This window comes from Nicotiana attenuata, unplaced genomic scaffold (genome assembly GCF_001879085.1).
Source record: "Nicotiana attenuata strain UT unplaced genomic scaffold, NIATTr2, whole genome shotgun sequence".
NCBI classification, from domain to species: domain Eukaryota; kingdom Viridiplantae; phylum Streptophyta; class Magnoliopsida; order Solanales; family Solanaceae; genus Nicotiana; species Nicotiana attenuata.
In genome coordinates this window covers 448,182-458,102 of record NW_017670758.1, presented here as the reverse complement: position 1 = coordinate 458,102, position 9,921 = coordinate 448,182, and the positions used below count along the sequence as shown (strand labels likewise).

General features: G+C 37.9%; 2 protein-coding genes across 3 annotated transcripts; one reads left to right on the top strand and one right to left on the bottom strand.

The window, feature by feature from the left end:
* Positions 1 to 348: 348 nt before the first annotated feature.
* On the top strand, positions 349 to 2,562 carry LOC109243064. Of its 2 annotated transcripts, XM_019409958.1 has the most exons (3): positions 349 to 630; positions 758 to 2,043; positions 2,132 to 2,562. In XM_019409958.1, the coding sequence occupies exon 2, from the start codon at positions 778 to 780 to the stop codon at positions 2,023 to 2,025; it is 1,248 nt and encodes a 415-aa protein (XP_019265503.1). In that variant the 5' UTR covers positions 349 to 630; positions 758 to 777; the 3' UTR covers positions 2,026 to 2,043; positions 2,132 to 2,562. The 2 variants fall into 2 exon arrangements, with proteins under 2 accessions (XP_019265503.1, XP_019265502.1); XM_019409957.1 differs by having other exon boundaries at positions 350 to 630; positions 758 to 2,562.
* Positions 2,563 to 4,866: 2,304 nt separating this feature from the next.
* On the bottom strand, positions 4,867 to 9,037 carry LOC109243062 (zinc finger CCCH domain-containing protein 14-like). Its single transcript, XM_019409955.1, has 3 exons — positions 8,717 to 9,037; positions 8,220 to 8,280; positions 4,867 to 5,818 (listed from the first exon to the last, which is right to left on the bottom strand). Exons 1-3 carry the CDS (start codon positions 8,787 to 8,789, stop codon positions 5,083 to 5,085), a joined length of 870 nt encoding a protein of 289 aa, XP_019265500.1. The 5' UTR covers positions 8,790 to 9,037; the 3' UTR covers positions 4,867 to 5,082.
* Between the last annotated feature and the right edge of the window lie 884 nt (positions 9,038 to 9,921).

Sequence of the window (9,921 nt, the reverse complement as noted above, 5' to 3'; positions counted from 1 at the left end):
CACGCTGCAGGAACAAGAGGAGGACATGGATCAAAACACTTTTGCCATCTATGACGCTGCTCAACACAGGGTTGCTTCCAATGGAGACAATGTGGTTGATAACATCGTTAGAATAGATAGTAGTAATCCTCGTAATAGACAACTATCAAATATCTATAGTATTGATGCACACACATCACCCTCTCTGTAGTAACTTTAATTATGTTTAATGCAATATTATCTTTCTCTCAAAAAAAAGACTGATCTCAAAAAGATAAAATTTGAGAAAAGCAACCAATTTTTAGATTTTTCTTGAGCACTCCATTCAATGCCTATACAAGCAATTTGACTGCGTACTCTTTTCTCTTTTTGACTCCTCTACTCCCACAAGTCACAATTCTACTGGTCCAAAATTTGCGCCAAACCATCACCCATCTATCCTCCCTCCCTTCTCCTCTCAACCCTCAACCTCCTCCCCCCCTCCCCGTGAAACTTTCTTGTCCCTCGAGAACTCTCCTCAGCAGACCTCTCTCTCTCTGAAGACCTCGGAAGCTGTTTGTAGAAGCAGAAGAACCCATGGTGGACGGCCAAATCAGTGTACATGCTATTGATTCCTTTAATTCGGATACCTGGATTATCTCTTTTATGCAGGTTATTAGTATTTGTTTTCTCTCTCTTTTCTTTCTAGATTGACTTGAATGTTCAGCTTTCCCCTGTTTAGACCATATGCTTTCGATTTACGACTCTTTTTTTTTTGGCTTTATCTTTTTTGAAACAGACTTGAAAAGGGTTTCTTCGATGGCGGATAATTTGATGAATGGTGTAGTAATGGATCTTGATTTGAACCAGGAACCTACGGAGTCATCTTCTGGTACTGCTTTAGGATTAGGGTCTTTGTTGAATGATTTGGAAACTGCTAATAGTAGGATAGAGCAAAGAATTCTGCAGCTTGCGGCTGTTGCAGCTGGAACTTGGCAACACCATAGGTGGCGTTCCCAAACTCGTAATTCTTCTTCTGATGATATTGGTAATAATAACGTGGATAATGAGAAGCAAGAAAAAGGATGCAAAAGAGATAGATCCCATTTAGTAGCAAAGGCATTGGAGATGGATTTAGTGGTTAAAAAAGTAGGTAAGGATGGTGGAAGTGGAAGTTTCTTTGATTGTAATATATGTTTAGATATGGCTAAAGAACCTATCTTGACTTGTTGCGGCCATTTATATTGCTGGTCATGCTTTTATCAGTTGCCTTATGTTGATTCGAGTACGAAAGAGTGTCCTGTTTGCAAGGGAGAGGTTATAGATGAAAATATTACTCCAATTTATGGTAATGGCCACAGTTACTGCTCAAAAGAACTTGTGGAGTGTGGTTTCAAAATACCACCAAGGCCAAAAGCACATAGAGTAGAGAGTGTTAGACAGCAGCGTGTGACTCGGGGTTTGTCTCATATCCCAGTTGCAGAAGCACTTAGGCGAATTAGGACCAGTATTGGATTGGGGGATCACCCGTCACAGCAACTTGCGACTGGTGACGTTAGTTCAAGTTCTCTGAGCAGCTCTCATGAGTTGCAAAATGCTGATCCCATAGGCAGCCGGGGACTACGGTCACGAGTGTTTCCGAGGGTATTATCAGAGGGTGCTGCCTCTCTTTCATCGGAATTAGAAAATGCACAGCAGATGTTTGAGGACCTTGCAGCGTCACTCACAGACCGCATTCGCGAAAGAAACAATTCGCAAGTTTTACCAATTAGTCACGTTGCAGCTGATGAAGATAATTCTTTGAGAAGAGATGCTGCTATCATACGATCAGAACGTCAGACTCTGGATTCAATTGTGGAGACAAGCTCTGCTACGTCATCTGTTCCTTCCTCTCAATCAAATGAAGTTTCTGATGCTGCACTTCAGTTGGAAAACCTTACAACTGATGCTGGAAATCTGCCTGTGAGTCGATCTTCATTATTTTCCAGGAGGAGAAGTGGTTTCTCGAGGCTTTCAGATTTAGATAGTGGACTTCTTCGTGAAACAAGAAGAAGAAGATTGAACTGATGCCCTTGAATGATTGAGGTATAATTTCCCTGTTATCTTCCCTAAAGAAGTATTACGCTTTCATTTTATCCTGTTCATCGAATGTAAGTTGCCAACTCTAACTCAGTGACTTAGGTACGCAGTATTCTCAAATGTGGTCGAGATATTGGTGTTTCCCTTGTTGGAAGTGATAACATATTTAGTTTCATCTAGTTCAGAGATTTACCATGGTGGATTTGAAATATTCTGATAATAAGCTTTTCTCAAAAAGAATTAGCTGCTGAGATTGTGGCATCTTGCCTGTACAGCAGATAGTAGGTACTTTTATTAGAAAGCAGTGTTATTCTTTTTGCTTTTTCTACATTTCGTTACAGTTGATGGTGGTAACATGATAGTTTAATTTACGTACATATTATCCCAGGTTGACTTAGAGTAAAGTTGATCTCTTGTACTGAACATTTTTTTCTGGTTGGTTGGAGTCTGAAGTTTTACTTCTTCTCATTCTTAGTCTTTCTATTCTTGCATATTTCTTTAATGAAATCAGACTTTGTACTTCTATATTCCTACATTCTGCTATTCTTAACTATCTGGTACTCTATAGATGCTTCTCGATTTGAAGTAGACCCTGATTTTTGGTACCTTTTTCTCAATTTTTTCTAATGGTTAGAAATCAGGTTTCTTGTAGAAATACCGAGGGTGAAGAAGTGTTTAAGTAGCTCTACATCTAGGTGCAATATTAAGTCATTAAGCGGTCAAAATTTACAAAATTCTGTAGCCTTAATGATGAATAGGCACACTTTCTGCTAAAATTGAGTTAGTTGCATAAGTGAAAGTTGTTGAGGAAGAATTTCTAGGACATTTTTATGGTTTTATCTTTTTCTGGATAAAGTAGATTATTTTATTGACATGATGGAAAATACTGTAGACAAGATATATACCATGTAAAAAACCATTCAGAAAAATATGGTTCTCTTCAGAAAGCATCCAATTGTTGGTGCTAATCGGAATCTCATGTTCAAAAGAGTTTTCTATTCCATCTAAAACCCTCCGGTTCCACGCCCTTCATATTGTCCACATGATCTCTGGGGGTTTCACCTCGCTTTCTTTCCTTCAGTCTGTTTTAAATTTCCATTGTAGCATCAATTCCTGACATAACCCATTGTACTCCAAAAAGAAGATTGAGAGATACCAAGGGGTGGTGGGTACAAAAAGAAGATTGAGAGAGAAAAGGAAAAGGTGGGAATAGTGAAATGCCATGATGACTTTTTTTTTTTTTTGGTCAGAGAGACACATGAATTTGGGGAAGAAATGAATAAGGGAAGAGAAAAACAGAAAAGAGATGTGAGGCGATGATCTCATACTATTAGTTCTTTATGGGTTACATGGATGAATACTTAAAAAAGTGACTACGCGGATGAAAAGTAGTTACTTGAATTGTACTTGTGTGCAATTCTCTCTAAAAAGTTCCTTCTCCGCCTTTTGCCATGCTTACCAGTATGGGTAGAAGAGGCATGTAGTAATAAGTTGGGATGCTTGATGAGGTACTCTTGATCAAAGCTTCATTCCACCTTTTAACAACTATTTTCTTCTCTTACTTTACTAGCCTTTTCCAACTCCCTGAACAATGGGATTCCATGTTGAGGTGTCCTTATGTATTGCCCAAGTAAGTTGTCTGATGGAGCCAATTCTACATGAGAAAGTTTCTGCAAACTCTTAAATGTCATCCACCCACCTGCTACGATGATTTCACACTTCAAATTAATCTTCAGAAGTATATTCTTTAAGTTCTTGATCTGTTTGTGTCTTTGCATCACAAAATACCAAGAGCAAGATACCCTGCTTTTCCTGTTTGCCTCAAAGCATCTCAAATGCCTTCTTATGGCTGCCCTCACCATCATTCTGCTTAAAGCTTCTACTATCAAAATGAACAACATAAGATATAACTGATCTACTTGCCTCAACACTCCGGCAGACATCTAAGTAAGGGGGAAAAACAAAAGAAGGAAGAGTAAGGCTTCAGCCCACAGGCACTTCGAGAGAAAATAGCAGGAAATGATTCATACTGCATATCTGCTTGATCCTTCGCTCTAAGTTTCAACCAAATGCAAAGTTTGTGTGGGCTTTTACAACAAATGCATACTCTTCTACACAAGTACGAAGAGGGAAAGCCTCCGCATCAGGTTCACTAGTATGAGCCTCCAAACCTACATGCCACTACGGAGCATCAAGGCATAGCACAAGTGTCCTGTAAGATCGACCATTTAGTTTAAACTTGAGTTGTTTCCTTTTCTCTCTATTGCTTCAAGTATCTTTTAATAATTATACTGAATCGAAAGTCAGACTGCAATCCAATTCTCTCCGATGGATTGTTTCTGGATAACACATACTGTCAACCAAATACTGTTTCAAACTTTTAACTAAGGCTGCAACGGTGTCCAAGGGTACGAAAAAATAAGACATCTTTCAACCGGAATAGCTGCAGTTTATTGCAGAAGAGTTAGATTGATATGCTAACATATTATATCGAGTGAAAGCTCGCAACGTGCGGCAAATTCCTTGTTTCGTCTCTCCTTATTCATCTCTAGTAACACACTACTTTTTCTTTGAGAAATAAGTACCAGCATGAGAGATAAAATTCAAGGATAAATGGGAAAAAGCACGAGGAACTCACTTTCAACACTTGATATAATTAAGAGCCGTCGCATACGTTTTGGTAATTACCATTTAATTCAGTCATCTTTCAGGACTTGTGTTTGTCCTAACAAAGGCTTGTTAACGTGATAATCAAAGGCCATTGGTTCTTTGCAATAAGAGAGATACATTATAAGGTGACCAAGTCATTCCACGTCTGAAAAGCAGCACTTATGGAATATCGCGCAAATGCTCATTTAATTAGGACTATTCTATCTGTTCTACCAAAACCAGCTGTGACAGAATTGGCTAGTAATACAACTGAACAAAACTCAGACCATGATAAGCTAATACGGTGCAATGAAATAATTCTCTTTCAGACATTTCCAATGTTTATCCCATTTCCTGTGGTAAAACAATCTTCGCTAATACATAAAGCTGTGAAGATCAAGCCAAAGGCTTCTGCAGCTCACTAGCACCATGAGCAAAATGGCATTTTTCTCCAAAAGTGCATGAACCTTTGGAGAAGTTCGAACACATCTTTGTCTTAAATGGGCCAGCAGGCCCGCGAGCAAATGGACCAGTATTTTTTGGCCCACCGGTAGGGGCACCAACATTTGATATGATATCCCGGACCATAGCACTGGCCTGATTAATCTGATCAAACGTTCCCTGGAGTTCAATGTTCCTTCTATTGGAATCTGTTTCATGCTCCTTTATGGAGAGCTTGACACCAGTAAGCCGACAAATTTGTTTTGAGTTCACGCCATTCCTCCCAATGATGGTTCCAGCAAGAGCGCCATCTATGCTAATTGTAGTTGTTGCAGATGCACCAAAGTTTGTTGCAGCTGGACTGGGTTGGGATGGTTTATGATACCCAGGAAACCTACTCGGAGGTCCTGCTGCTTGGAAATCATCGTAAGCTGGTGCCACTAGCTTCCCAATCTCCATCTCACTATGGGCAAAATGGCATTTATCACCAAACTTGCATCCTTCTGCAGTGTTATACTTGCTGCAAAGCTTGGACTTCATAGTTGGAGCAGGACCATCACTAAAAGGGGCACGATTCCTTCCAACGGGAACTGCTGGGTTCGATCCCATGTTTGATATTTGATTCATTGCACTATAGCCAGGAACATAGTGAAGAAAGTGGCATCCCTCACCATATGAGCATCCAGAAGTGCTACATCACATTACAAGATGGGGTTAAAAGGAATTGAACAGAATCACAAGCCAGAAGGCACGTTAACATTGAGCATCAAGAGCTGAGATGCAAAATATGTTAAGAGCATTGTTTCCACATAGGTGGACACAAGTGAGTGATTGACATGTTGAGAACAACAGTTCACAGAACTAATTCTAATTCAGTATTTACTAGTTCAACTTGTTTTCTAATTATGTAGTATTCAGTAGTTCAACTTACAGGATAAAAGATGATTGAAAATAAAATATCAGAAGAATGAGGCATTTGACTGACAACATTGATCACTACTGCTTCTCAAAAAAAATTTCACCACTAACTGCAGCTCAAGTAAACTTCATCACTACATGAAAGACTATGAGAATATGCTAATACAAAATCACACAATTGGACACAAGGCAAACCCGTCAAGGATATTAGTTTTAGTTCACTGAAATCACAGAAGAATGACAGGGGAAGCACTGTGAATCAAACATACAAGATAGTTTATGTTATTTAATAAAGCACAGTTCCTCCTAAATAAAATCTGATATACTGCCCAAACAACTCACAGAAAGGATGATTAAATGCAAACTGAAGAACAGTCTAAAACAAGGACAAGAGACAAAGGCATGACCTTGCTAATGAGCTCTAATGACTGACGAACACAAATTAAAGGAATCTCGTGATGTTGGTTGACCATTGGATGCAATGTTTTTCTGATAAAGGACCAGCCCTTTGAAGTTCATCCATAAAGAGATATCCAAGCGATACTACTACTTTTCCTAGAATTATATAAATGAAAAGGCATATATGTATGTACACCTTGGGTGAGATTTTCTTTATGAAGGGAAATAGTAGCAACATTCTTTGCTTCCAAAAGAAAATAAAAATGACCAGTGGACGCAATGTCCAAATGCTATCTTTATTACCATGGTTCAATCAAACAGTATTCACAGGTTAAAATATGGAATGTTCCATAAACAAAAATATAAAACCAACAAATGTGCACGGCAGGTCAACACAATTATTATATATATATATGTGTGTGTGTGTGTGTGTGTGCCTGACGGCGTAGAAAGAAGATCATGTTTGGCATCATAGTATCTCCTATATTACCTTAAACTGAAATGTAGAATGAAATCACCAAGTGAACCCTTTACCACAAGACTGAAGATTATGAATACTTATAGGCTGGCGAAGAGACTTATCAATGTTTAAGCTCCTCTCACATCTCACTTCAACACCACCTTTAACAAAGAGACACCTTTCCTCATATCATCACATATACATACCTGACATTCATACTCCGGAGACTATCTTATTTACATGACCAACATTGTTCAGGATGACCTAATGTTTCCCTATGTTCTATACCTTCCAACTCACAGAAATATCTCACTTTCTGTACAGAATTCATCAACTGCTCTTCCACTCCTCTATGGTTACTTCCAATTCATTACCTCAGACAATGCTTTTTTTCTTTTCTCACCTTGTTGTGGCAGCATCTGTCTTTTAAGTCAAGTCACTTTTTATGCCTCTTCTCTTGTTCTTAAAAATCCAACCTGCAATGGCACCTCATAAACTTCTTGCATGGGTCAAATAATAATAGTCATTCGTGAGTGTTTGGGAGCACGTGCTATGTGTTTTCGCATCAAACTAGGTCACTAATGTTGCATTTTAGTCCATCAGCAAAAACGGCAACCTTATAAACAGCTTGGCTTCTTCCTATTATTTTGGTCTGGTCCTAGGTTTCACTAAACTGAATGCCAATTCTCATCTGAACGTTTGATATGATTGTTTTCCATAAATGTTGAGCTAGGTACGTAAATCATCTATATGGGAGGAAGTTAACTAAAAGGACCGGAGGGAGAAGAAACCAATATGATAGGATGCTTTGTCCCAACTAAAAAGAGTAGGAAGATTCCAGCTTTGAATCTCGTGCTCCTTTTTTGTGTGTATTCTTTTCTTGAAACATGAACTCGTTGCTAAATAATAGCTTCTAAGCTTATTTACAATAGAGTTATATGGTACCGCTGCTAGTTATATTTCAACCTATTAATAATGCAACTTATATCAGTTTTTTACACCAAGAATAAGCATCGCTATTACAGATTCACAATTGAACCATAGCATAATATAATTGAATTCAGTCATCAATTTTATCAAGAAACTAACCTACTTAAGGCTTCATGCTAGACATGGATCTTTCTATTTTCTTTTTCTCTGACACCTTATGCAGTTACACAAAAATAACATTAGCCATATAACGTAGAAGCCAGCAGATCAATGACAATGGCACTTGCTCACCATAACATATACTATCATTTTAAACATTACAAATATTATCATGTACGGAATTGAATGGAGAATTCTTTTTTCTTAGATGGATTAAGTATGAAACCTGTAAAACTTCATGCATGGCTTTGATTTGCTTCTTACACCACTCGTAAAGGATTCTGATTCTGTTGCAAAAGATTGATTATCTTTCTTCAGTTGACAATTCACAGACAACATAATTTAAAGATGTACTTCAACACTAACAGATTACTATGAAAATCCATATTTTTAAATTCATTACAAATTATACATTACTATTTTTATGTGGCACACTTTCCTTATTAGTTTGTCACGAAGAATAATATATTTCTGTATTTATAACAATTTAACTTACAAAATTCTCATTTTACCTTAATAAGATGATTTATAGCCACACAAACGTCTATGACTTATTTTAAATCACAAATTTCAAAAGTCTTTCTTTCTTAAACTCTACGCTCCAGTCAAATAAGGCCATCCGGACTGAGCTCCAAATTCTCGAAAAACACAGTTCTAGAAAAATTGACAAAGTGATGGAAATAATTAGAAAGGATAAGAAAATATAAAGAGAGAAAAACTAACCATTTCTTGATTTTTTCATTCCTCCGTTTCCTGCAAAGGCACCATCTACTATTCTCTTTCGTCCAAACTCCATTTTTTGTCGTTATTCGGAAATGAATAACCAAGAGATACAAACCAAAAAAAATATGGACTCTATAGAACAAATCTGAAACAACCGACCTATGAATTTTTTGAGTATAAAGCTATAGGAACTAAATTTGCTGGTATCTCTCAAGAGAGCTGAAAAAGGAAAGAAGAACAAAACCCTAGCGCTTGCTCACAGTGAAGACACGGGCGGTTCAGGAATGAGAGAGAGAGAGAGAGAATCAAATACTGTCGTTAATTTTTACGGTACCCGTTAGTTGGATCACGGGCCGTTTGTATGGGTCTGATTGGGGAGTGCGCACGAGTAGCCGTTTTTAGCACTGCTATTTCAAGAATAGTCGACATTACCAAAATATTTAAAATTTAGCCACCTGTTCAAACGTCAAGACACAGTTTAAATGCAAACTTCAGACATTAAGTTAGTTAGCCTCTAACCTAGCTTAATTTTAAACTCGATAAATTGAAGTTTTACGTGTTAGGCGGGTATGCCATACAATAACAAGTATCATGCTCAACCAGGATCGTACAGGGTCGAATTTGACCAATTACGTTCTTTAAGACAGCACGACCGACCGAGTGTGCGTGAGCCCGGTTAGAAGAATGACCTATGAGCAACAAGAGGGACGACTCAATGACCATGCCGGCCGCTCTACAATATGTACTTTATCCCTTGCATTTTTGTATTTAAGTAAGGATCCTCTATTATATAAAGGGGATCTAAGCTTGGTAAAGGGAGGAACTCTCGGAGATTATAAGAAATACAAGTTCTCTTTCTCTCTCTTTCTCTCTAACATTGTTTCTCTTATCTAATAGAAGTTTATCATCTTCTCTGAATTTTGTTCATCTCGTTGTTATATGATCCAATATTCAAGATCATCCTAGAGTTTGCTATCTTCCACTACGATTTACCCCTTCATCTATACTGATTGATTTGTTTAAAAAGTATTAACTTACTTTTGAGTCAAACAATTTGGCGCCGTCTGTGGAGATTTCGGTAGCAGAAACCATAGTTTACATCTAGGATACCAGAAACAACCATCGTTGTTCTTCAGATCTCATAGAAACTAATAAATGGCAGACAAAGAGTCAAGGTTGAAGATGATAGCAGACGTCTCAACCAA